Source organism: Trachinotus anak, unplaced genomic scaffold (assembly GCF_046630095.1).
Source record: "Trachinotus anak isolate AG129_WGS33_773 ecotype Australia unplaced genomic scaffold, CSIRO_AGI_Tana_v1 ptg000020l, whole genome shotgun sequence".
NCBI classification, from domain to species: domain Eukaryota; kingdom Metazoa; phylum Chordata; class Actinopteri; order Carangiformes; family Carangidae; genus Trachinotus; species Trachinotus anak.
This window is the reverse complement of record NW_027273871.1, coordinates 2,171,385-2,197,812: the sequence shown is the minus strand read 5'-3', so window position 1 is coordinate 2,197,812 and position 26,428 is coordinate 2,171,385. Positions and strand designations below refer to the sequence as shown.

Genomic DNA, 26,428 nt, shown 5'->3' with positions numbered 1-26,428 from the left:
GGTTTATTTTAAATGTTATCTGGCGTCGCGGTAGGGTGATTTGATGTTGGTGATAACATGACAACATCTCCGCGGAAAACTCGCAGTGGCGTCGCATTCAGTCGCTTCGTTTTCGCGTGGAGTCCAGGTGAGCCAGCAGGGGGCGTCACCTCGCTGCTCTGAAGGCTGGAAGTTCCCTCACGGCATCCCGGAATTGTCATCACGCCGTCCGCCCTCGGCCTGGTTTTTAACAAGTACAAGCTCCCCGAAACACAAAACACAATACAAGCCCGTTATCACTGTAAATATTTACGGAGTATACCACCGCAGTGAGACGTGTAAGTCCGATTTCACCGTGGTCAGTAGCGATGTTTAGATTATTGAGCTTAGCCAACAGCCGTTAACTAGCTTAGGCTAATGCAGCTAGCTGTTGTTGTCGTTACAGCTAATGCTAGGCTAACGCACTGATGTGCTAAAGCTTTAACTGTCGTTAGACTGCGAAGTTGGCTCAGAGGCCTTGGTTTGTTTTTACAACGGCGTATTTGGTGCGGTTGTTCTTTTATCGGCAGCTTAGTTATTGTTGTGCACAACACAGGTCAAAGGGAAAACGTGAAACTGAAGTACTTGGTAAAAGGCTGCTAGCTAGCTAACTTGCATCGCATAGGTAACAGTCTAGTTGGTGTTGCTAACGCACAGCTAAGGTTATTGAGCAGAAATTTGCAATATAACCATTATATTTCTTGACCGACAGCTCATCAAGTAATGCAAAGATTTCGTTTAGATAACGTTAGCTACCGCTGCATTGATAGAAAGTAATGTGTTTGGTTGGTCACATCCGTCCATGTTGTGTGTGCGCATTGCGACATTGTTAGGTGTAGTTTTTTTTTTTCTCTAGCCATCTAAGTGTAGTTTTATTGTAACACGGCGGAGTGAAAACCATTATCAGGTCAAATACAAATATGAACATCCAGTGTTGTTAATTATTATTTAATTGATTTACTGTGGTCAGCAATACGATATACATCAAACGTGTTTTGTGAATGAGAAGGAAGTCCTTTCATGCGTAAATCTGTGCATGTGTTTGTTTTCCTGTAACATCCTCAGATACCTTTAAATAGTCCCCTGACAAGATAATGTTATACATCTTATGTGACTGGACAACATAGATTTTATATAGATTATACGTAGTCGTACAGACTTCTTCCTCGTCTACCTCTACCTGATCAGTAAAATCTCATGCTTTAAAGGACATTGTTCAAACCCAGATAACTTTGTTTTAAATATTGAGGAGATCCTAAAGTTAACAGAGATACCAAATATGACGGGGAGGAATGTTTGTCAAACACACAGAAATGATTCACAATACATCTTGCATGTTAACATTTTCTGGAATGGTGCAGCCTTAAAAAAATGCATCTTGGTTTTGAGCAATTCACACAATAAAATCATATAACATTAATGAAGAGGTGGAACAAAGCAATGGACAATACATACACGTTTATATATGTAATACTGTCCATGTAATATGAGATGTTATTTCCGACCCTAATGCTGCTTAAATGGAAAATTAAAGCAAACGTAATGTTAAGGAGTGAAATTGCAATTACAGCATAGTGTTGTGTTGTTGTTATGGTATGATTGCTTGGCTTTGGAGAACAAAGTAGTGCTTGGCTCATGTTGAGAAAGTTTACAACATTTTCAATTTCTTCTCAGGAACAGCAGTCATGTCAGACTTCATTGATAACGAGGCCGAGGAGTCAGAAGAGGAGTTTGAAGAGAAAGACCTAAAGCCTAAAAAGACCCAGAGGTTTATGGAGGAAGATGGTAAGATTTGAACTTTTTAAAATGGGGTGTTTGTGTCTTTCTAGAGGTGGGGTTGCCTGACATGTACTACTACTTATCTGTCATTTCTCAACAGATGAGGAGGAAGAAGAGAACACAGAGGACCAGGATGAGCAAGGAAATTTACGCGGATTTATTGATGATGGAGATGATGATGGGGAAGAGGAGGAGGCAGACGCTCACAAAAGTCCGAGTGGAGGGGAGAGTGACTCAGAGGAAGAGGTGAAGCATCGACGTAAAAAACGAAGTAAGTTCATCAGGTGTTTTTAAAGGGTCACAGCCAAGGATGAAGAGGCTGTACCGGAACTCTCTACATCACTACCCCTTTTTAACTTTTTTCTATGCACATTCACATTGTCCTTTCATCATAAGTGCTTTTCATTGTCTATATGAGCGTTCTCTCACTGCAATAATTGTACTATATGGTGTAGTAAAATGGCTTCTCACTTATATTAACAAAAGGAAGATCGTGAAAATGCAAAAAATATCACAATTACTGTATTTGAAGTCTCCAAACTCTGTGGTTGATGAATGTCATCTGGGTTTGATAAGTCATGCCTTTCTGGTTGACAGTGCCAGTGCTGCATTACCTCATCACTTCAATAAATTACATTTTAATGTTGAGCAGTAAATCAATAGAGGGAAGCAGTGATGTCACATTTTTATGTGAAAGTCAAGAATAAAGAAGAAAGTCAAAATAATCTATGGATGTGGAAAACTGTTATATGGAGAGGAAAACAGAAAAAAACAAAAGAGGTCATCAGAAGGGACACTGGTCCGAAAAACTGTGTACTTTGTTATTTAATGTAATGTGAACGTGTTGCCATTCTGTAGCTCTGCAATTCCGTGTCATTATTAATTTTTAAAATGATCTTGGTCTTATGTTTGCATTGGACTGTGATAAACAGTAGATTTTAAAGTGAGTAAAAATAAAAGATAAGAACATCTGTTGGGCAGGTAAAACAACAGGTGTCTTTTTTTTTTCTTCCTCTGCTTTCAGCTCTATATGCTGTGCAGCCAAATGCACCCACATACTGGTCGCATTAAGCTACTCAGGTTAATGCTGCAGGTGTGGGGTACAATCCGAGTCTGATATGTTTTATCTATCTCATTTTTGAAGGAAGTGAATGTGTTGTTTCAGATGCATTTACTTGTTTTGAGCATCATAAATAAATATAAATTGCCTGCAGCAGATTTACAGATTGAAAATATGGATTTGTAATCATAATGGTATAATGGTGCCAAATTAAAAAAAAAATTGAAAGACAATAATTTATATCACATTTTTTTTGCTGTTCCTATTCCTCAACATTTGGTTTCCTCACCAAATAATCCCACGTGTCACCTAAAAACAAGTGTTCTTATAGTGGTAGAAATGCAACATGCGTTGAAGCCGTTTCCTCTGAGACTTTTCCTCTTTGCAGATTATGACGACTACCTAGATGATGATGATCTCGACCTTATTGAAGAAAACTTAGGTGTTAAAGTGAAAAGGAGGGTAAGAATAATTTCTTATCACTATTTTCTCTTTGTAATTACAAATTTATCTTTAGCCTCTTACATCATGCCTGACTTCCAGCATTTTCATGTAATTTTTGTGCACTTGAAAACTTTTAAGCTAGCCATGCTGATGCTGTACCTGTCTTGTGTTGCAGAAGAAGAAATATGACCGTGTAAAAACACTGGATGATGATGAAGATGATGATGATGAAAAGGACTTGATCGCAGATGAGATCTTTCATGGGGATGGAGAGGGTGAGCTGGAGGAAGGAGAGGCTGTGGATGAGCCTCTCCAACAAGCAGATGACGATGAAGAAGGAGAGGATGAGGAGTCAGGTAGGCCACAGGGATTTTTAGATCTGTGTTAAATTAGCCAAAAAGGGTAAAAATGAAAGAGTAGTAATTTCAACTCAGTCCCACACTTGATATCAAAATGATGTAGCATGAAATGTATTAGTTTTTAAATTTGCACTTTTTGTCCACAGATATAGATGATTTTATTGTGGATGATGATGGCCAACCCATCACCAAAAAGAGGGGCAAGAAGTTCTCAGGCTATACAGACGCGTGAGTATTTTAGTTTATGCAGGAAATCTGTCTGTCTGTCTGTAGGACAAGAAGCTTTTTCTCTTGTTCTCACCTTCTTTTTGCTGTATGTGAAATGATCTGTTAGGACTCAAGTGTCAGCCCCGTCCATCAATTCTAATATATATCAGGAAACAGTGAGACAATAAAGCACATAATTGCTGCCATTTCCCCTCATCATTGTTGATCCTCCCTCAGAGCCCTCCAGGAGGCACAGGAGATTTTCGGTGGCGACTTCGACTTTGCTGACTTTGATGCAGATGCCTACGACCAGGGTGAGGAGGAGGAAGAGGACCAAGATGAGGAGGGCTGGGACCGACCCAAGAAACAAACCAAGAGGAGGCAGGGGAGGAAGAGCATCTTTGAGATCTACGAGCCCAGTGAGCTGGAAAGTAGCCACATGACCGACCAGGACAATGACATCCGCTCTACAGACATGCCTGAGAGGTTCCAGGTGTGTGTGTGTGTGTTTGTTAGTTAGTTAGTTAGTCTGTGTTTTAGCATTTTCATGCTTGCTGTGCTTATTCACTGTAGTAACATTTTGAGATGGACCATATAGATCATTAATGAGTGCTTTCTCTTTCTCTGTCTGCCTTCTTGACTCTGTTGTCATAGTTACGATCCATCCCAGTTAAACCTGCTGAGGATGATGAGCTTGAGGAGGAAGCTGAGTGGATCTTCAGACATGGCTTCTCCACTCTTACTATATCCATGCAGGTACGACCTTTGTCACACACACTTCCGCACACATAAAACACAGAAAACTTTCTTGGAATTTCAGTCATGATACCTGTTTAGAATCCCCTGTTGTGGGACAAAGCAGTAGATTTTACTTAGATCTTTCCTCTGTTTATCATTTAACAAATTTGTCTTTTTCTGTGATACTAAACAGGAGAGCACAGATTATCTAGACAGGGGGACAACCACAAACTTCAGCAGGAAAGGCCCCAGCACGATTGCCAAGATCAAAGAGGCCCTTAACTTTATGAGGAATCAGCAGTTTGAGGTACAGTGGGCTCACCATAGCCATATGATGAACATCTGTTCCCTTCATTTGATGTCAATCTTCAAGCCATTAACAGCTTGTCAGTGTAGTTATAAGAAGGTATCCAAAATATGTTGTTATTGTAAAGACCTAATTTTATGTTTTGTATTTTTTTCAGGTTCCGTTCATAGCTTTTTACAGGAAAGAATATGTGGAACCAGAGTTAAACATAAACGACCTGTGGAAGGTGTGGCAGTGGGATGAAAAGGTAAAGTTGGTGTTGCTTTAATCACAGAAGAAATAGATTGCAGACATGCAGAATCCACCGTTAGGAGTCAATATGAAAGAATCAAACCTTTGGGTGCACTGCACAGTTAATCCTACATTAATAATTACTTAGAATAATCAAAATCATGTACTTCCACCATCTTGGCGTAGTATGCCACCTCTGATTTCTTGACCAATAAATTTTCATGTATTCACCCATCAGTGGACTCAACTGAAGACCCGGAAGCAGAACCTGACCCGTCTGTTTCAGAAGATGCAGTCCTACCAGTTTGAGCAGATCTCTGCTGACCCTGACAAACCTTTGGCTGACGGCATCCGTCCTCTGGACACTGCTGATATGGAGAGGCATGTCTTGATAAAACTGGGGGGCTGTATTTCTATTGTATTTGGTTGTGACTGCACTGAGCAAACAATAGTTGTGGGAAATTAACATAATGAAGTTCCAAGTTCATATTATCATATTCTCCTGGCATTTTTTTAGGCTGAAAGATGTGCAGACTCTCGAAGAGCTTGGTGATGTGTACAACCACTTTCTGCTCTACTATGGCCGAGACATCCCCAAGATGCAGAATGCTGCCAAGGCCAATAAGAAGAGGCTTAAGAAGATCAAAGAGGTGTCAGAGGATGGTAAGATGGATGTGTCTGAATCGACCAAAATTGAACGTATACTGCAGAATGGTTCAGATCTAATTGAGGCAGATTTTGCATTAGGAGTGTTTTCATTATTTTACCAATTTTCTACATGACTGGTGTTGATGGACTTTCTTTATAGGTGAAGAAGAGGAGCTGGAGGTAGAAGAGGAAGAAGAGCAGAAAGGACCTGACCTCAAGCTGGCATCTCGTAGGGATATGTACAGCATCTGTCAGAGCGTAGGACTTGGTTAGTCTCCTTTTTTTATTACCTTGCACAGTCTCATTGTTTAAGTATCACTGTCTCATCTCAGCCGCACAGTTTCATCCCTTGGTCTGTGAATACATTGGTAGATCCAACCCCGTCCAATGCCTGCACTTCAGTGTCTTTTTTTCTGTTTCCTTCTGACTGCAGATGGCTTGGCAAAAAAGTTTGGGTTAACCCCAGAGCAGTTTGGAGAAAATCTGAGAGACAGTTACCAGCGTCACGAAACAGAGCAATTCCCTGCTGAGCCTGTAGAACTGGCCAAAGATTATGTTTGCAGTCAGTTCTCCAACCCTGAGGCAGTGCTGGAAGGAACCAGGTACATGGTGGCCATGCAGATTGCTCGGGAACCTCTGGTCAGACATGTTCTCCGACAGACTTTCCAGGAGAGGGCTAAGATCAACATCAAACCCACAAAGAAGGGCAAAAAGGTATGAACTCTTTGAATCACAGACATTTTGAAAACAAAAAAAAACACAAACATTCATCTAAGCAAAATGTTTTCTGAACTTGCAGAATGTGCTCTGAATACAATTCTAAACCTGCCTTATGTTGTTTACTCTCTGTAGGAGATAGATGAGGCTCATTTTGCCTATTCCTTCAAGTATCTGAAGAACAAGCCTGTAAAAGAGCTGAATGGGGATCAGTTCTTAAAGATGTGCCTGGCAGAGGACGAGGGGCTACTTACTATTGACATCTGTATAGACCTTATAGGGGTCAAAGGGTAAGTACAGTGACAGTATTGACAACCAACAACTAAAATGGAGGCAGATCTGTTAGACGATGTTGGTCTACCAAATCTGCATAGGATGAACCTCCTCAAACCAGATGTATGTTAATTTATGGTTATAGGCAGAGCAATGATTAAGGAATCTGGCCACTTACACCAAATAAATTTTAATGCACATTACTTGGGCATAGGCCATTTACCAAGCACAGGATCTGATTGGACAAACTATTGTGCCATTTTTAGCATCTGTATTGAAACCTAACATGGAGGTGGGAGGAAAAGGGGGGTTGATAAATAGGTTAGGTCCCCTGAGTTTTACTTTCTTGAATTTTGAAGATGCAGCTTATGTTTGTATCCACATCCTTGTCAGTAGAGCACGAAGCTTTTGAAATATGACTCTGGTAATATTAACACACTCCCTTCTGTCTTTCCTCTCTCTGTCTACCCTCTGCTTCTCCTCAGATATGCTGGGGACCAGACATACTTTGATGAGATCAAACAGTTCTACTACAGGGATGAGTTCAGTCACCAGGTGCAGGAGTGGAACAGGCAGCGAACTTTAGCCATAGAGAGAGCTCTCAATCAGTTCCTCTACCCACAGATGGCGAAGGAGCTCAAGAGCAAACTGATCGCTGAGGCCAAAGAGAGCATTGTCAGGGTAATTTGTGAGATCTGCGATGTCTACATTTATTGTACTGTTTTTTGTGTTGGTGTTATGCACACAAAATCTACACAGCAAGTGTTTAAGAAATAATTACAAAATCATTAAACAATGTATGTTTTAACCTTAAAACTCACTGTCAACTCTGTTGTTCGTCATTTCTTCTTGTAGTCCTGCTGTCGCCGGTTGTATAACTGGCTTAAGGTGGCACCTTACCGGCCAGATCAGCAGGTTGAGGAGGACGATGACCTGATGGACGAGAGCCAGGGAAAAGGCATTCGGGTACTGGGTGTAGCCTATGCACCCAGCAGGTATGGTCCTCTCAGTAATAGTATTTTTTGCCTGGATAAATTAGTGTCTTGAATGTTGAGTGCTCACTTTAAATGCAGAAGCTACACTGCATGTTTGAGTTTTAACCGTGGAAGACAAGGCAGTGTTTGCCACATAAATAACACAGTTATGTAACAGTGTATTGTCTTACATGCACTTTTTGCTCTGACAGAGATACACCAGTTTTCTGTGCTCTGATTAACGGGGAAGGAGAGGTGGTGGACTTCCTGCGTCTGCCCTACTTCATGAAAAGGAGGAACGCCTTTAGGGAGGATGAGAGGGAGAAGAAGGTACAAACAGAGAACCCACGTGTACTTCAGGGCAGTCGACAGATGTTTTTCTGATTCAGAAAAACATGGCACTGGATGCTTCATTAAGATTATTACTTTTTTCTATGTGTGTGTCATCCTCAGGCCAACGACATTGAAAATCTCAAGAAGTTTCTGTCCAGTAAGAAACCTCATGTGGTAGCTGTTGCTGGAGAAAACCGGTAAATCATTGATCTATTTTGTATGTGCTGGAAAGCTACCTGTATACATTTGGAACAACATTTAGAAGTCATAGGGGAGTCAAACTGTAAATATTAAAAATATTTTTTGTGTATGCAGAGATGCCCAAATGATCATGGAGGACATCAAGAGGACTATCAGCGAGCTTGAACAAGAGTCCTCTCTGCCTGCTGTGGGAGTAGAGCTTATTGACAATGAATTGGCCACATTGTACATGAACAGCAAGAAGTCTGAGGTAAACAACTTGCCTTACTGTCCATACACAGACACATTTGTGTATAGCATTTAACCAGAGCAAGTTCATTAACTTGTGGATCCAAAGTATTTTTCAGGTGTGGCCGAATGTTCTTGTCGCCATTTGTTTCCCCCTGACCTTCTGCTATCTGTCTGTGCAGGCTGACTATAGGGATTACCCTCCCTTGCTACGACAGGCTGTGTCTATAGCTAGGAAGATCCAGGATCCCCTGGTGGAGTATGCTCAGGTCTGCAGCACTGATGAAGATATACTCTGCCTCAAACTACACCCGCTACAGGTGAGAGATGGAAGAAAAGAGTGGATGTGTTTATATATTTTTATTTATATATATATATATATATATATATATATAGAGAGAGAGAGAGAGAGAATATTTATTTTTGTATGTAGTTGAAGCATGACAGGCAGATTTACAGCATTCCTGTGATATCACTTAAAGTCTAATTAAGACTGATGAAGATTAATTGTAGTGTAATGATACAATTTGAAATTTTTGGGGCTCAGATTTTTCAGGGCTGTTGTTTATTTGCTTTTCAGATTAAAGTGGGGAAGCAGCCATTAAATAGTCTGTTCAGATCAGATACATCATATATCAACTAGTGATTAATACGATGATAATGACTTGCTGTATCTTCAAACTGCTGAACATCAATAACTGTTATTGAAACTAAACTTTGTGATATAATGAAACATGATTCTGTAGTTACATATTTGTTAAACCAATCACCTTTTTTCTCAGGAACATGTGGTGAAGGAGGATTTGCTCTCTGCTCTTTATTGTGAATTCATCAACCGGGTCAATGAGGTTGGCGTGGATGTGAATAGGGCCATTGCCCATCCTCACACTCAGAGCCTGGTCCAGTATGTCTGTGGTTTGGGACCAAGGAAGGGCTCCCACCTGCTCAAGGTTTGCTTATGTGCTGCTGTCATTATGTTCTTGTGCTGCTGTCATTATGTTATGAGAGTACGGTGCCTCGTCCGCTGACCTGATAACCTTCACGGCCCTTGTATTTGTGCAGATTCTGAAGCAGAACAACACTCGTCTGGAAAACCGAACCCAGCTGGTCACAATGTGTCACATGGGACCCAAGGTTTTTATCAACTGTGCTGGTTTCATCAAGATCGACACTGCATCACTTGGAGACAGGTTGGTACCTTGTAGAGGTTTCTTACATGCCCAGATCATCCTGATGTTTCTCACCATGCTAACTCCACCATTGTCAGACGATGCCGTGATCTATCATTTAGCCTGTTGTGAACTTATTTCAAGTCAGCAGCTTTTTTTTCTTCTCTCACACAGTACGGACTCCTACATCGAGGTCCTGGATGGGTCTCGTGTCCATCCTGAGACTTACGAGTGGGCTCGTAAGATGGCTGTGGACGCCCTTGAGTATGATGAGTCGGCAGAAGATGCTAACCCAGCCGGAGCTCTGGAGGAAATCCTGGAAAACCCAGAACGTCTGAAAGATCTGGACCTGGATGCCTTTGCTGAAGAACTTGAGAGACAGGTCAGTGTGTGTGTGTTGTGGCTTTGACTGTAATAATGCTTCATGCATGTTGCCAAAGTAACATTTGGAACAGTTTAAAAAAGTATAATAGAGAGAAGAAAAGGAACAGGTCCGGTACCTCATATTTTTCAGGAACTTGTGAAGCCAAAATAAACTTGAGCTATGTTTCACATCCACTCACCCATCTGTTCTGTCCCTTTAGGGTTATGGCAACAAGGGAATTACTCTGTATGATATCCGTGCAGAGCTGAGCTGCAGGTACAAAGACCTGAGAGTTCCCTACAGAGTCCCCAACACTGAGGAGGTCTTCAACCTGCTCACCAAGGAGACTCCAGAGACCTTTTATATTGGTAATATACACTGCAATGAAGTATAAAAATGTATCTCTTGAATCAAACATCAACAAAGCTCAACGATATATAGTTAATTCCCAGCCATCATGACTCAGCCTGTGAAGTTTGTGCAGTACTCATAGCTCATGACGTGTTGAAAGGAGCGGTGTTGGTGAAGTCAAAGTAGAAATGTAGCTTGGTAGGTGCATGGTTGATCTTTTTTCTTCCTTTCCTTCCAGGTAAGCTGATCACCAGTGTAGTAACAGGTATCGCTCACCGGCGGCCCCAGGGAGAGAGCTACGACCAGGCCATACGTAACGATGCTACAGGGCTGTGGCAGTGTCCCTTCTGCCAGCAGGACAACTTCCCTGAACTCAGTGAGGTACCAGACTCCTGATTTTTCTTCTTTTGACAACCTGATGTTAGAACAGCTGAGAGTTTGCTGAGAGTTTGACAGCTAAACATCATTCTTTTTTTGTTTTGTGTTGTTGCTTTAGGTGTGGAATCACTTCGACAGTGGTTCGTGTCCGGGTCAGGCTATTGGCGTGCGATCCAGATTAGATAACGGTGTCCAGGGATTCATTCCCACCAAGTTTCTAAGTGACAAAGTGGTCAAACACCCAGAGGAGAGGGTCAAGGTGAGGTGTGGTTTTATTGTCGTCGTCCTTGTTGTGCTTTGCTGATGCGTTTCAATTTATTTTTTGCAGGTGAGATTAACAAAAGAAAAGTTTGTCTCTCAGAGTTTCCAGATTTTGCCAGTCACAGAACCCAAATGACAAATCTATGATAAATTGTTGCCTGTTTGTGTTCATCTTGTCCTGTTTTCTTCAATCGTGGCACCTGTGTGATACTTGATTGTTCCTCTCCCTACTCCTGCGTCAGGTGGGCATGACGGTTCACTGCCGCATCATGAAAATCGACATTGAAAAATTCAGCGTTGACCTCACGTGCCGCACCTCCGATTTGATGGACAAGGCCAATGAGTGGAAGCTCCCCAAGGACAGCTACTATGACTTTGACACAGAATCTGAAGACCAAAAACAGGAGGAGGAGTTCAAAAAGAAACAACAGCGAACACGTTAGTATAAAAACAGGGTTAATAAAAGTCGTCTCAACTGAAATAACTAAAAACAAACGGTGCACTTTGCTACCCATGAGGGATTTTTTTCTCTTAAAACACTTTTTACTGAATAATATTTACTTCCACAACTCTACACCTTAATACCATTTTTTGATTGTTTGCATTCTGTCTGTCTCTCCAGCATACATAAAGCGTGTGATCGCCCACCCGAATTTCCACAATATCAGTTTCAACCAGGCAGAGAAGATGATGGAGACCCTGGACCAGGGAGACTTGATCATCAGACCCAGCAGCAAGGGAGAGAACCACCTCACCGTCACCTGGAAAGTAAGAAAGAGACGGAGTAGTACTGTAGGGTAGTAAAGAGTAAAATAAAAAAAACAGAGTAGATGGAGAGAAAAGATGCAGAGTAACAGAAGAATTCATAGCGTCATGTAATTAAATATACACACAGTACGAGGCAACGTGTTTGAGGAGCTTGTTTGACACATTGTCTCCCATTCTGACTCTGATGTTTCGTAGGTGGCTGATGGTATCTACCAACATGTGGATGTGAGAGAAGAAGGCAAAGAGAACGCATTCAGCTTAGGGCACACTCTCTGGATCAACAATGAAGTAAACAGTTTTGTCCTCTTTGTTCAGCATGGTGTTTTGCTTCCTGATCAAAGCTGCAGACATTTTATGGTCATTTATCAGTGTTGTTGTGGCTGCTGCTGCTGCATGTTTCTAAAGAGTCTGTTCCATCCTCTGCAGGAATTTGAAGATCTGGATGAAATCACTGCTCGGTACATTCAGCCAATGGCATCGTTTGCCCGGGATCTGCTGGGGCATAAGTACTTCCAGGAGTGCAACGGAGGAAACAAAGAGGTATAAACTAATTCACTGTCCTGAGTATTCTGTAGTCTTTTAAACATAATTTGACAACTCTTCTTCTACAACTTATTTTTGCCACTCGTTGTGCCTCTCATACTTCCTTTTGTTCTCTCTTTGATAGAAAATGGAGGAGTTATTGATCAGAACGAAGAGGGAGAAGCCTACTTTTATTCCTTACTTTATTTCAGCCTGTAAAGATTTGCCAGGAAAGTTCATACTGGGTTACCAGCCTCGCGGAAAACCACGGTGAGCTGAAATGATTCTGTCTATGTTTTCTGGTGACTCGCTGTGTTGATGCCATAGGTAGAAAATATTGAATAAATAACTTGGACTGATTTCAGCGTGAGCTTCTTTATGTTTGAAATTGTAAATGTTGCCTTTCCTCAAAGCAGCTCAAGCTCACATTAAAACCACAGAAACAGCCAACGATGCCGTTCGGTTCTGTAAATGAATCACAGTGACATATGGTGACATGCAAACGTCCACAGCTACTACAGAGGCTCATATTTTCAATATTGAGTCATGCCATACACGTTGTGCCAAATTACTCAGCGCCACACAATTCTTATCCACTCTGACTTTTTTTTTTCCCCAGAAACTTACAGATTTGATTGACAAGGTTTCCGTACCAGTAGAACTGAGCATCAGCTGTCATTTTTTCTTTCCTAGGGTTGAGTATGTGACCATCACCCCAGATGGTTTCCGCTACCGTTCACAGATATTTCCTACAGTCAACGGACTATTCCGCTGGTTTAAGGACCATTACCAAGAGCCTGTACCAGGTATGAAAGCACTATACCTATTGTTTATGGTGTATATTACAACAGTTAAAATATACTGTGGATTATTATTTGACAATTTCTCTCGTGTCAAAGGCATCACTCCCAGCAACAGCAGCCGAACAAGGACACCTGCGTCCCTGAATGCCACCCCAGCCAACATCAACATTGCAGGTGAGTCACACTCTTCCGCACACACAAATCTACATTGTCAACACGAGTGTAGTTGTAGTACACTGTACTACTTCCTAATGTATCCCTTCCTCCCTAGACTTGACACGAGCTGTCAACGCCCTCCCTCGCAACATGACCTCTCAGATGTTCAGTGCCATCGCCGCAGTAACGGGCCAGGGCCAGAACCCCAACACCACCCCCGCACAGTGGGGCTCCAGCCAGTACGGCTACAGTGGCAGCACAGGAGGAGGGGGAGGGAGCTCCTCTGCTTATCATGTGAGTGCAGCTTGTAATGTTGACAACTGCTGTGGAAGGAAAAGGGTTGTTTTTGAGATGCTGGTTGCTCCTAAAGGAGTCACTTAACATTCATGTCGGCTCTGAACACATTGTAGGTTTTCACTTGAGTGGATACAAGACACAGATATATTAGATTGTGGTTGTGGTAAATGGGCGGCCTTATGAAGATGCATTTCATATCTGTCATATACTACTAGAATAATATTGAATTTTGTCAAGTCATTCAGAGTCAAATTCATTAGCAGAACTTCCTCCACTGCAGGTATTTGCCACACCTCAGCAGCCCATGGCGACGCCCATGATGACACCCAGCTACTCCTACACCACACCGAGCCAGCAGACCCTGGGCACGCCGCAGTACTCTGGCTCCACCCCGCAGTCCTCACACTCTCACGCGCACGCCCACCCACATGTGTCACACCACGGCCATCACGGCCATCACAGTAGTCATCACGGCCACTCGTCCGGCACGCCGTCGTCCTCCACCTCATCCAGAGGACGGACGCCACAGCAGCAGCCAAAGTAAGTACAGGGGGAATATGTGTACATCAACAACTTGACCCAGACCCAGATATTTGTTTTGTTTTAAACACTAGACATAAAATTTGGCAGTTTTAAAAAAATTTAGCCTTCATCTGCATTTTCTGGTTACCTCTAAGTCAGAATGCTTGGTGTCCGTTTTGCAGTATTCAACCCCACAAACCAAACTGATTTGTTAAATGACACATTTTCTGCCAGCAGATGGCGCTAAACTCCCAGTTTGCTTCATTTAAAGCTCAGCAGCAGCCCTGCGTTCAATCTGGTTTCCTGTTACACACTGTTTTTAGACTAAAACACCGAACTTTCTCTCCTCCCTCCCCACAGGGCGAGTGGCAGCAACGCCTCTGCCGTGGACTGGGGCAAGATGGCGGAGCAGTGGCTGAAGGAGAAAGAGGCGGAGGGTCGGAAGAAATCCCAGAGGATGACGCCACGACCGTCACCCAGCCCCATGATCGAGAGCACACCCATGTCCATCGCCGGAGACGCCACACCTCTGCTGGATGAAATGGACCGATAGGACACGAAGGGGGGCGTCGCCACACCCCCCTACCCAGCTCCATCATTTGTACTGCTCCTTTCTCCGGATAAACCTCCACCTCGTCTCTCACACAACCCATCAGCCCTTTCACCCAGCTGACCACTAGTTGGAGCCCACTCCATCCAGCTGACTGTCCATTCACATGTCCCCCTCACCTCATGATGTATGAGCCTCTTGTCCTCCTGTCTACCCATCTCATCCCCAAATCTTTCACCTCCTCACCTCCAGTCAGCTGCTCTGGCTGCATAGTATTTTGTATAGTCAGAATAACACTGTATACGTCATGCAGAAAGTCAGTATGATGACAAAAAAAAACTTGAAAATGTCTGACAGCAGTTGCATATAGGATATGGACCTACACAGACTTTGTCAGATAAGCTGTCCTGCTATCTTTCTTTTTGCAATTGGTTTTAGTTTGATCCATGAATGGTTTTGACGGAGGGGCACAGTTACAGTTTCCAGAACCCACCTTTCCTCCTTTATGATTGATGGATTTTTGGAAACAGTTGCCAAAAGAGCACTTTGCCAAGCCAATCAGGAAATTTAATTTTTTGTATGGAATGCGTCAGAATGAATAAAGACTGTTTTTTTTTTCTGTTTGAACCTTAAAGCCTCTGCTCTTCACATCTGTCTAACTAAACACATCTGTGACTGTACAGACACACACATGCCCAGTGTGAGGGATCGGGCTAATTTAAAAAGAAAAATTAATCCAAGGAGAAACCTTCTCGTCAGCTTCAGTTTCTCTCATACATGTTATTGCTAGTTGTTTCCACCACTTGCTGTATTATGATCAGCTGATGTATTTTGGCTCCTGTAGATAGCCTCTAATGTATTGTTGACTCTTATTTGACCTAAGAATGCTTGGTGGACACTTCTCATGTGCCACACGCGAGGTAACGGTGGTTGTTGATGACTTCATGTGTGTAGACACGAGGCAGTGCAGATGAAGTTGACTATTTTAAAGCGATTGATTTTAGTAACAATATCTAACTGGCAAATTTTCCAAGAGGAAGTTATCTTGCCATATCAAGCGAGCATCCATGGCAGTTTGTCAGGCGGTCATTCTTTTTAGTTTACTCAAATCTGAATCTCTTGTATCTTAAATGTTTGCAGATAAGTGAGTGTTCCACTTTTGACATTGGGTTATGATGTTTGCCACCTTGGGGGATGTGATCTCCTCATACACTGCTGCAGCGGTTCGGACCCAGACAGTATCACTTCTCCTACTAAATGTCTACAAACAAGAAAAGTTTTTCCACAGCTGCAACAGTAAAATTAAGATGTTTGAGTGGATGAGTTCAAATTTCTCACGTAACACTATCAGCAGAAGATACCATTAAACGGACTTCCTACTGTGCTTATATTCCTAACTGTATAATATTCTGAGCTGCACGCAGCTGTTTCAATAGAGTCAATATATTGTTGTTAAAAACACATTGAATCTTTTGTGATTGTCATGCGGCATATTTAGGCCACTCTGCATCCCTGTTGACTTATGCATTCAGTTTGTTTTGTTTTGTTTTGTTTTTGGCCACAGTACATACAAGCAGCGCTGGTATTCAATGGTGTGCTTCATTTTGCAGTGTGCAAACTATCATGGTCCCATAATATGCATATTGTTTTAAATAATTATGTTTTTTGGGTAAACTTGGTTTTACGTCTCTTGCCAGATTAAGATATCGCGTCTCTCACAGTGAGGCTGTGATTGGTCGTTGGGAGTAGTTGGTGATGGAGGAGAAATGATGTCACTGGCACTGCTGATGACCTTTTCTACCTGTGATCCCTTTAATAAAAGTGTTCATATTAAACCCTGAGTCTTGGTTGTGCGTATTTTGGGAAGCAAACTGGCAGTCTGGACATGTGACATACATACAAGTGTGTGTGTGTTTTTGCATTCTTGATTTTCTTCATGGAGCAAATATGATTAACTAAGAATGTGAAGAATTTTCCCAACCTGTGCTTTCTCTACACCATCCCATTTCAATGGGACAAAGGAACACAGTGATCAAAACCTGGTCATTTACAATCCATAATCTATGAGCTATAATCAAAGTATATCTGTGTATATCTGGGTTCATATGAGGACACACTTCTCTCTCTACTGAGCATGGAATCGATTGGCCTCAGATGTAACTCGCTGCTCGTTTCTCTCCCTGTAAACAATCCCTCCATTTTTGAGATCATGAGAACCCTTATGTCAGAGGAGAGAGATGTGTTTGTGGGTACGACCGTGGTCATGGGAGCCTGCGTACGCAACGCATTAGCAGCACAGACACATGACAGGAGACCAGTGAGGAAACCAAAAGAATTCATCGGGTCTGGCCCTGACATTTCATCCGAAACGGGAGAAAAATGTTCTATCAGACAGACAGACAGACACACAGTGTGTTTAGGAAAGCATCATCCAAAGGCAGTTTAATAAAAGATCTAGAGGAGAGTCATCTTCCTCTTTTGATAAATGTTTTCGTAACCAAGCCTATCACAAAGCTTTATTTGTTATAGCTCTGAAATTCCTGAGAGGACACTACTCTGGTCGCTCTGCTGACTGACTGACGTCTCTTTGTTTACAGCCTCAGATTACAACCCATTATGTCAAACCTACAACTTGGATTAAAGCTGATTCCCTCTCAGGCCATCTGCAGAGCACCACAAATACATAATCATGTAGTAGATACAACATCACTGTTTATTGGGTCTGTTCATGATGTTTGCACTGAGCGTGCAGAGTCCGTGTTTCAGTTTTATCTTCCTGTACGGTGAGCCGTGGAGTTGGTACGGTGTCATTCTCTCATCTCTCATCAGCAGCAGTTGGATTTCCTCTTGGTTGGTGTATGAGCTGCTTCTGTGCTGTCTGTGATCCCTGTGTGCAACACAAATAAGAATAAAACACCTTTTATCTATTTATTTATTTATTTTCCTATTCAGAAGAATGATGGGATGTCCTGTGGGAAGGATTTAAATGAGGCTGGCAATATTATGTATTTTTCCTTTTGTCAACAAATCCCATGAAAAGATCAAAACCAACAATACATTGATCCTACAAACGACATTGTCTAAAAACGATTAAAAACACGTAAATGAGCCACAGTTATACAGGGAGACATATGGCTTCAATACAATAAACATTGGCAATGTAGCTTATTTCAAGTGGATGTGGGAAGTTGCGAACACTAGAGCAGTGGTCACACAGTGATTGCAAAAGTATAATGACAAAAGTGTCATTTTTGTCTTTTGTCACTCGATACTTTTGTCCTTTCATTTCGATTGAACTCCTCACAACTCCATAACCCGTCACACAAGTAAACGCTGCTCGAAGGGCCTCTGTGAGTTGTGGCACAAGGTGTTTACAAGTGGGCACCCGTTTGGTTTGCATTGTGCAAACGCACGACAAAGCATGCCACACACAGACTGGTCGACCAGTTCCCGCTCCTCCACCGATCGACACTTGGAAGTGGTAACACGGCAATGAAGCAGTTTACCCACAAAGGCAGTGAAGAAGAAGAAGACTGCTTGGCTGTAAACAAGTGCAGTTTTAGATCTCTGCAAGGTTTTACGAGGAAGAAAATGCATTCAACAGGTTTTTAAGACCTCAAGGGCACACACAATGCATTTTAGTAAGTAACAGTTAGATTTTTTGTTGTTTGTTGGTTTGTGTTCTGTGTGTTTAAAAACTCATGAGGGCATCTTTAATTTTATTAGGTAACAAGCACAAAAGGTTGGTAACCACTGCACTAGAGCATCAAATCTGTATTAATCCACAGCTGAAAATAGTCCCCTGCGGAGGAAGCACTTTTTACTTCTGTTTTGAGTAATGTTTTCTCAGCCTTTCCTGAAATTGAAACTATATATTTTTGAGTTTGTTTTTAGTGTTGAGAGATGAACTAAACAACTATTTCGGTTTTTCATGGGATTTGGTGACAGTAAAAATAAAATAATTCTTGGGCTCGTGTGCCATGAGAAACTGATTTTAATGCTTCAGCTACATCTGAAGGGTCGCACATTTTTTAGTGGGTTGAGAAAAGGCCAAGACTGTCATCATTACTAAGAGCTTGTCATTGGAAGACACAGTAGTTCCCAGAAATGAGACACTAATAAGCTGGTTAATGAATCTAAGAAATAATCGAAAGTGTGATGCTGCCTTCTGAACAATGAGAATTTCCGGAGTGAACTGACTTACTGATAATGTCACCGACGTTTCTCGACCCACTTTTCTCGAGCTCAGACAAAACGTTGGCCTCAAAAGTCAAAGAGGCCACACGGAAGAAGAAATCCCTGATGCCATCTCCTGCAAACAAGATGGAGGAGAGAGTTTGGTGAGACCAAAACAGGACAAAACTGAAAATGAAAAGCGTGATGGGATGATGACTGTGGGAGTTGGGGATGTGTTCATGTTAATGTGAGTTTGACCACCTGACTTTGCAGACACAGCCCAGTACTCTGCTTTGATTTCCTCCGAGAGTCTGATGGCTTCCCGCTCAATGTTAGCCAACTGATCAGGAGACTGAAGAGCCAAGTACAGAATGGGGGACAGGGAGGAGGAGGAGAGTGGTGAAGAAAAACAACAAGCTTCAGACCATTGGTCAGTACAGAATTAAGCTCATCACAAACTAAAAGTGAGATGAAAAGCAAAGAGAGCTGCAATAATTCGTCGATTAAATCTGCAGACGTGACAAACATTTGATGGTTACAGGTATTCATGTGTGAATTTACTGCTTCTCCTTCACAGGAAACTCAATATGGATTTTGGATTGTTGGTCAAACAAAACAATTACATCACTCTGGGCTCTAAAAATGTTCATGGAATTTTTTTTATATTGTTTCATGTTTCAATCACATTACATTACAAATTTAAAAATGCATATGAAATAAATAAAAAAAATCTGTAACTGGAAATTCTTTCACTATCACTATTATATATATATTTTTTAAATATATATTATATATAATATTTTTTTATTATTGATGAATTGACTGGTTTATTATTATTATTATTATTATTAAATGGCTATTAAACTATTAAATGCTTATCACAGTTCCCAAGAGCCGAAAATAAAATAACATCTTTAATTTTATTTTTTTTTTGGTCCAACCAAGAGTCTAAACATGTTTAATTCAGTTATATAAAACAGGAAAAAGCAGCAAATCGCCAAATGTAACTTAATTAGTTTCACCCCAGACACAAATTTTTGGTAATTTTTGAAAAATGTCACCCACACTGAGGTCCTTCTTCGTACCAACAAGGAACAGTAAAACACTGGATGGGTCATTTTCCTTCATAGCGTCCTCTAGCCACTGCCTAGACACACACACACACACACACACACACACACACAGCTGTAAATGTTACAGTGGCATTTTAATGGCATCATCATTAGGTAGTAATGGAATATTCCTTACCTGGCATGTGCTAATGAGCCCACACTGCTTAAGTCAAAAACCACTATAATGGCTGGAGATGTAAAGAGACAACCAACATGAACAGAGGTAAAACAAAGTGTGTGAGAAGGTAAAAGAAGGATGGAGATTAAACACAGTCTGAATCATTTAGTCAAAGATGACAGGTGCAAAAATAGACTACAGAGATGGAGGCTAACTCACCTTGTGCTCCTCTGTAATAGGTGGAAGCGATGCACTTGAACCGTTCCTGACCTGCCGTGTCCCACCTGAAACCATCAGACGCAGCTTTAGTTGTTCTTGTTGGTATATTTGATGGGAAATGAAGGGGAGAGGGCAAGAGAAGAGAGGAGCGGTAGGATCCTGCTGCTGCCATGTCCAGTGATGGTGCAGTGTTTGGTCGTGACTATGGACTTACACAGTAAGGAGTTGAGAATACAGCTGTATAGGTGTTTTACAATGATCAGCTTTATAAAACCTCTATGCTAACACAGGTATTATGTTTACAGTACATTTACCTTAGTTTAGCTTTTTAGCATGAAAACATTTGCTAATTAGAACAAAGCAAAAAGTACAACTGAAGATGAGGAAAATGTTATTAGTTTTGCAGGTATTTGGTCACTGATAGTGGAATTTTTTTTGGGGCCTTTGTCTAACCTGTACTTATATAACTGGCACTTGACAATGTGATGATGATTGCTTTCTTACATGGCACCAGGGAGTCTAGCAGATATGCAAGAAGATACTGACTTACAGTAGTCAGGAGTTACTATGTATGGTCAGGTATATTGTTAAAACACATTACAACCTATATAAGATCTGTGTTCAAGAGTTGCTCTCTGTCAACATTTCCTGAATGCATGTTCGCTGATTATTGGCCCGTTGATCATCGATAATAAAATGTTCAACTGAGCTTCCACCTTCCAGTATCTACTATATTATTCCATATCTGTCAAATTCTCCGGCCTCCAATAAGTTCTTCTCATCTCCTCAAGAAATCATCCTCACAGTCATGAAACAAAGTACAGAGCAAATTGATGTTTTGACCTGATGATGGCACCGAAGGTAAGGTTCAGGTATCGCCAACGTTACAACAGTTCGTCCAGGAAAACTTGAATGTTGGGCAATAGATATTTCATTGTGGCACTAGAGGGAAAGTCAGGTGGTCACTAACATCAGTAGGATTCATCCTCTGGGAACCATGAATGTCTGCACAGCCTATCACGCCAATCCATTGAGGAGTTGTTGAGCTATTTCAACAACACAGTGACAGAGCAATCGACACACTGGCATTGCCATCCATAGAGTCACATCTCTAGCATGGGTTAGAGGCTCAACAAGGGGAAGAAGACGAGGAAAAGAACGTGGTCATGTCACAGCTATGAATGTACACTGACCTTCTGTGTTCAGCTCATTAACTGTCTGTCTCGCTGGGATATTAACCTGAAAATTACATTAATACTACACGTGCTCTTATATGCATGACTGAAGCCAACACAGTGATGGAAACACATGTCATTTAAGGCCCACTGACAGTCATAATTAGAAACTTATTGAATTACCTTAAGGGAATTGCATAGATAGTTGTACATTATCATGTGGTCTCATTTAGGCCTGCATACAGACTGTTCAGACATTCATCAGGGTATTTGAAAAGATGTTGGATAGGAAGCGTTAAACAGACCTTGTTGACCAATTTGACCCTGATGATCGGTCAACACAGGAAGTGAATTAGTTTGTCTAACTGAGTGTTTCTCTGTGATATAGCAAAATACTTACAGCTGTAGACTGAAGGGAACACCAAGCACCTCGAAACGCTCCATCTCAAAATCCACCCCTATGGTTGCTTTGTAGTTCTTATCAAACGCACCCTTACAGAACCTGACAGAAACAAAGGAAAAGTATGAGACCAGTTTTTGTTGTTTTTTTTTTTGAGAAAGATTTGTGTTGGCCAAATTGAGGCCTAAAGTTGATGATTCTGACTGGTCAACAGTCAAAAAAATGACATGTCATTTGCCCTAAATGACTTCAGGAAATCTAATGAATGTACATTAACTGACTCCAGCTTCCTTATCTCACTCCTGCATCATCGTGGGAGTAACTCACACAAACTCAGTTAAACCATTAATGATGATTTGGACAATTACCAAAGCAAATGTGAGTCTCAGCTCTGAGCACATGTTGACTGTGCACGAGTTGTGTCTGTCATACATTGAACCATGTTTCTGTCAAACAAAACTTTAATGATGCCCCACTGCAGCTACAGAAAAACACTTCAACAAGTAATAGAGTCAAATCAGACTGAGCACAAGACAGAATGAAAAAATCTAAAAGCTGCCTCTTATTCCTCTAATCGATTTAGCCGTTCATGAATGATGACTGCTTCTTACCTGCTGATCAGACACGTTTTCCCAACTGCAACATCTCCCACTACAATGACCTTGGCGATGTTAAAGCTGGGAAAAGAAAGTCAATTGTCAATCATGACTCCACACAGCAACAACAGCAGGAAGTACACAGCACCATGATCAACAACATGTGGACATCGCTGCAAACAACTTGCAGGATTTGACACTAATTAACCCTTAATTTTATGCTTCAAAAGCCTCTTTAACTTTTTCCATTCTTATTAAGGTGAATTGTGCATGAAACAGCCTTTACCCTGATCTCACAAATTAAGGCAAATTTGAAAGGACTGAGACATTTTAAGGATGAAAGGTTTTCTTTCTGCACTGGACTCAGACAAATTTGTTCCAAATATTTTTTGTCAAGCAAAAATCAAAACATATCAACATTTATAAAACAATTTTATTTGCCAGATTTTGTGTAAGCAAATCTGATTATCACATCCAAAAAAAGGGTATGTTTTTACATGCTATAAAGAATTTATTGACTTTAAGATTTGTGTGGAAGGTACCGACTGATTATTTTCATGTTTAATTCACTAAACTTATGGAAGGGTGCTATCATTGTAAGTTCTGACAAAATGTTTATCAAAGCTGCACAGAAAAGAGGAAATGAGGCAGGAAGAGATCAGGGTGATGGAGGCTCAGTAACAAATCAAACATCAGCATAAAGAGTACGTGTAACGCCTTGAACAGGTAATGATGATATTCTATATTTATCTCATGGTCAACAAATCCCATGAAAAAACCAAAAACAACTTTCTGTGTGGTGAAAGTCTGCCAAAGCTAGTGAGCCACATCGCTGCACTGGGTAACTGCTTCCTCTATTATGATAAACATGGGCATCAAATGTGTATTAATCCACGGCTGGAAATAGTCCCCAACAAATGTGCTACTTACGCCTGTTTGAGTAACGTTCGCTTAAAACTACAATGCCCAGCTGATTTAGGAATTTATTGAGTTTGTTTAAAGAATATAAAACTATATATTTATGACTGGTCTGTTTTTGTTTTTGTTTTTTCTCTTTACAGGAATTACTACTACGTAGTTAGCAGTGAGAGACAGACCTGTCGGTGTTGGACAATTTTATGTGATTCATTAGAAGGAGGAAAATATAGCACCACCAGCCTTATCCTGTAAACAGACCACCAAGTCAGCTGTGATGGGTGTGGTCGATGGCTGTCAGCTGACACAGCAGACAAAGCATGACTTAGAGGGCCTTGCCAGAACTAGTTTAACTAATTCAAACACATGTCAGACCGTGTGTAGTAGCAGGCTGTGCTGTCTCTGCGATCTTACCTCACTGTGCCCGTCTTCTGTACTTGACAGGCAGCCTTCACATGTGGGTGGAAGCCATCTTTAGTGTGCAATGCTGCATTTGGGCTAAAACACTACAAACAAAGTGTGAAGAAGAAACAGTCAGACACAGAAAGGAACTAGAGGAAAAAACAAATTGGACAGTAAAAGAAACTAAATTTCAGTTTTCTGGCAATTAAAAAATATAAATTTAAATTTAAAAATAAGAGAAGGAGTAATGTCCCATGTTAAAACCACCCTGCCTTCTTCTGGCTCATTAGATCTGCTTAACTGTCCAGTTACAACCTTGTATATCCAAAATGATCAGCTTTACATTAGCCATTAAATCAGGCCTCGCTTTCATTTTGACCACAATAACACTCTAAAATGTATCTACTGGGCTTCATTCACGTGGTGAAACACAGAGGAGCACTGACAATCTTCAAGAGGAGTTAAAACAAACAAAAAAAAAAACTGTGGCTGCAGGTTTTATGAGGACATTGGCAGTTTTTGCAAATTTGCAGTCATCCACTTTCAGAGAAGCCATTCAAGACCCTAAATAACTTCAACATCAACTGTAACACTGTTAGCTGTAATTGCATTACACTGTGTGTGTGTGTGTGTGTGTGTGTGACTAACCTTTGGTAGCTGAGTAATGATCCGGTCCTTCTTCACAGGTGGCAACATGCTGCTACGGTAGATCAACACACACACACATGCACTCACACACACAGTCACGTCTTCAAGCTGCCGATTTCACTGACAGTAAACCGATTTTCATTCACTTCAAGAAAACACACACACACCTAAGCTTTTCTGCTTTTTTTCTCACCGCTCCTTCCACAAAGCCACAGAAGGGCACAATTAAGGACTTTTTTTCCTGAAATAGAGCAAATATCGAAAGGTTAAAATGTTGGCTTCAATATGCAGTGTCTGTAAATCAGATTTATCTGAAAAGAAAAGAAACAGTTTGCAGTGAACTCTCATCCACATGCCCCTAATGAACATCCAAGGAAAAAGGAAAAACTATTCATGACATTATTTTGTCCTTACTTTACTTTTAGTGTCAAAACCTTTTCCCAGTTGTGTATAACCTTGTTGTGTGGTAAAACTACAACCCCAAAGCATTTTGTTTTTCCACAGTAACATTTCTCAGTGACCATTTATAGGTCAAGATTTAAGAAAGGCGTGGTTGAAACAGAATGTTTGCAAATTAATAACGGAGCATCAGCAGTGCAGGAAAGAAAAAGAAACTTGATGTAAAACAAACGCTGTGTAAATACAGAAGTGTTTAAGTAAGTTTTAGCAACTTTACCTGAAACTGCAGAAGGAAACGAGTTCTGGGTCTGGAGATGTGATGTGATATCCAAAGTCTGCCAAGAAAACACATCCAGCATCAGCTGAGCTGAGTCTCCACAGTTTATCTCCGAGGCAGACAGACAGACAGACAGACAGACAGACAGACACACAGGCTGAGCAGTCTCCATGTAACCAGTGAAGAAAACCAGCTGGTAACCTGTGAAACAGCACCACACCGAGGCCGCAGGGTATTCCCTCTCAACTTACTGAGGATTAAAGCTTCCTTTGCAAAACCAAATAAGATGTAGCTACTTTTTTCCTTTTTGAATATTTGTTAAATTTATGTTAATTGTCATGTTCAGTTGACAGTAGGCAGTGAAAAATAATGGGAGGTAAGAGGGGATGTGTTTATATATCTTCATGACCCTTTAGTAAAGACACAACATGAATTCTTTTGTCCTTGTGTATGACTTTATTTTACTCTTATGAGGTCATACAATCAGGAAGGCAGTTTGATCGAGAGCATTAGAACAGAAAAACATGTAACCAAGAGAAAATGAGTAAAAAGAAAAACAAAAAAATAAAGGACAACAAAGCCCAGGTAACAATCAAAAAAGGATGAGTTCATTTGTAGTATATTTCTTTTGTCCAAATCAACAGGTTGTTGGAACAGGTTTTAAGTAGAATACTGCATGATGAATAAAAGTTATTTTCACCTAAATCTAAGCTATTACAAATTTCCAAATTAAAATTACGTATTTATGTAAACTTGCACCTTTCAGAATATATATTATTATATATTATTATTTAGTTACTGGATTGTTATCATGTGTAAGATATGTCATAGCTGGTCAAGGTGGAGCTCATTTTAACTGCTATACACTTTTAGGTAGTTTGAGGAGAATTTTGTATCAATTGTATTTACTAATCATATATTTTGTATGTAATCTTAAAATGCAAAGTAGCTAGTTGCCAGATGACTGCAGGATACTTAAGCAGCTGCAGTGTTTACCTTTGGAATGTAGTGAAATAAATATACAGGATTTGGTTACTTGGAAAAACCAGCTATGCACTAACCTTGAAAGATAATGGTGGCATCACAACATGGATCACTACTGTCTTTGAAGTATCTTATATACATATTCACTGTACGGATAACATGATATAGAAATATAATATAACTATATCACTATAATCTGCATTTGGCCATAAGTTCTCATCCACATCTCAATACACCTGGGAAAGAGTCTTTTTATTGCCTGATCCCTTCCTTTGAGAACTAGAAATAATTATGTCCAAGTGCGACATCTGACCATAAACTAAAAATTGAAAAAACAAAAAAACAAACA

General features: G+C 40.9%; 2 protein-coding genes across 5 annotated transcripts; one reads left to right on the top strand and one right to left on the bottom strand.

Moving 5' to 3' along the window:
- The first annotated feature begins 42 nt into the window (after positions 1–42).
- supt6h (SPT6 homolog, histone chaperone and transcription elongation factor) lies at positions 43–16,499 on the top strand. 2 transcript variants are annotated; one of them, XM_071505785.1, is made up of 37 exons: positions 43–233; positions 1,693–1,803; positions 1,898–2,068; positions 3,246–3,319; positions 3,477–3,657; positions 3,807–3,888; positions 4,105–4,360; positions 4,522–4,623; positions 4,799–4,912; positions 5,070–5,159; positions 5,382–5,524; positions 5,661–5,806; positions 5,952–6,059; positions 6,225–6,505; positions 6,644–6,798; positions 7,267–7,462; positions 7,637–7,776; positions 7,968–8,085; positions 8,209–8,285; positions 8,404–8,539; positions 8,700–8,837; positions 9,300–9,467; positions 9,580–9,707; positions 9,861–10,068; positions 10,271–10,418; positions 10,640–10,782; positions 10,898–11,038; positions 11,283–11,478; positions 11,663–11,808; positions 12,004–12,096; positions 12,235–12,348; positions 12,476–12,600; positions 13,024–13,136; positions 13,230–13,307; positions 13,405–13,583; positions 13,867–14,126; positions 14,469–16,499. In XM_071505785.1, exons 2-37 carry the CDS (start codon positions 1,704–1,706, stop codon positions 14,659–14,661), a joined length of 5,241 nt encoding a protein of 1,746 aa, XP_071361886.1. In that variant the 5' UTR covers positions 43–233; positions 1,693–1,703; the 3' UTR covers positions 14,662–16,499. The 2 variants fall into 2 exon arrangements, with proteins under 2 accessions (XP_071361886.1, XP_071361885.1); XM_071505784.1 differs by having other exon boundaries at positions 43–317.
- Positions 16,500–17,069: 570 nt separating this feature from the next.
- rab34b (RAB34, member RAS oncogene family b) lies at positions 17,070–26,405 on the bottom strand. 3 transcript variants are annotated; one of them, XM_071505787.1, is made up of 12 exons: positions 26,157–26,405; positions 25,096–25,153; positions 24,420–24,660; positions 23,784–23,875; positions 22,470–22,535; positions 21,859–21,960; positions 20,284–20,348; positions 20,083–20,134; positions 19,900–19,981; positions 19,096–19,186; positions 18,863–18,970; positions 17,070–17,545 (listed from the first exon to the last, which is right to left on the bottom strand). In XM_071505787.1, the coding sequence occupies exons 3-12, from the start codon at positions 24,465–24,467 to the stop codon at positions 17,484–17,486; spliced, it is 768 nt and encodes a 255-aa protein (XP_071361888.1). In that variant the 5' UTR covers positions 24,468–24,660; positions 25,096–25,153; positions 26,157–26,405; the 3' UTR covers positions 17,070–17,483. The 3 variants fall into 3 exon arrangements, with proteins under 3 accessions (XP_071361888.1, XP_071361887.1, XP_071361889.1); XM_071505786.1 differs by lacking the exon at positions 26,157–26,405 and having other exon boundaries at positions 25,096–25,355; XM_071505788.1 differs by lacking the exons at positions 22,470–22,535; positions 26,157–26,405 and having other exon boundaries at positions 25,096–25,357.
- Positions 26,406–26,428: the final 23 nt, after the last annotated feature.

What these genes read in the sequence shown, in the direction of transcription:
- supt6h (XM_071505785.1), top strand. Translation starts at nt 1,704, where the DNA reads ATGTCAGACTTCATTGATAACGAGGCCGAGGAGTCAGAAGAGGAGTTT. An exon ending in GACCTTATAGGGGTCAAAGG is followed by an intron (nt 6,799 to 7,266) that starts GTAAGTACAGTG and finishes GCTTCTCCTCAG; the next exon opens with ATATGCTGGGGACCAGACAT. An exon ending in GCAACGGAGGAAACAAAGAG is followed by an intron (nt 12,349 to 12,475) that starts GTATAAACTAAT and finishes TCTCTTTGATAG; the next exon opens with AAAATGGAGGAGTTATTGAT.
- rab34b (XM_071505787.1), bottom strand. Translation starts at nt 24,467, where the DNA reads ATGTTGCCACCTGTGAAGAAGGACCGGATCATTACTCAGCTACCAAAG. An exon ending in GTTCCCTTCAGTCTACAGCT is followed by an intron (nt 20,349 to 21,858) that starts GTAAGTATTTTG and finishes TGATGGTTTCAG; the next exon opens with GTGGGACACGGCAGGTCAGG. An exon ending in GTACGAAGAAGGACCTCAGT is followed by an intron (nt 19,187 to 19,899) that starts GTGGGTGACATT and finishes TTGGCTCTTCAG; the next exon opens with TCTCCTGATCAGTTGGCTAA.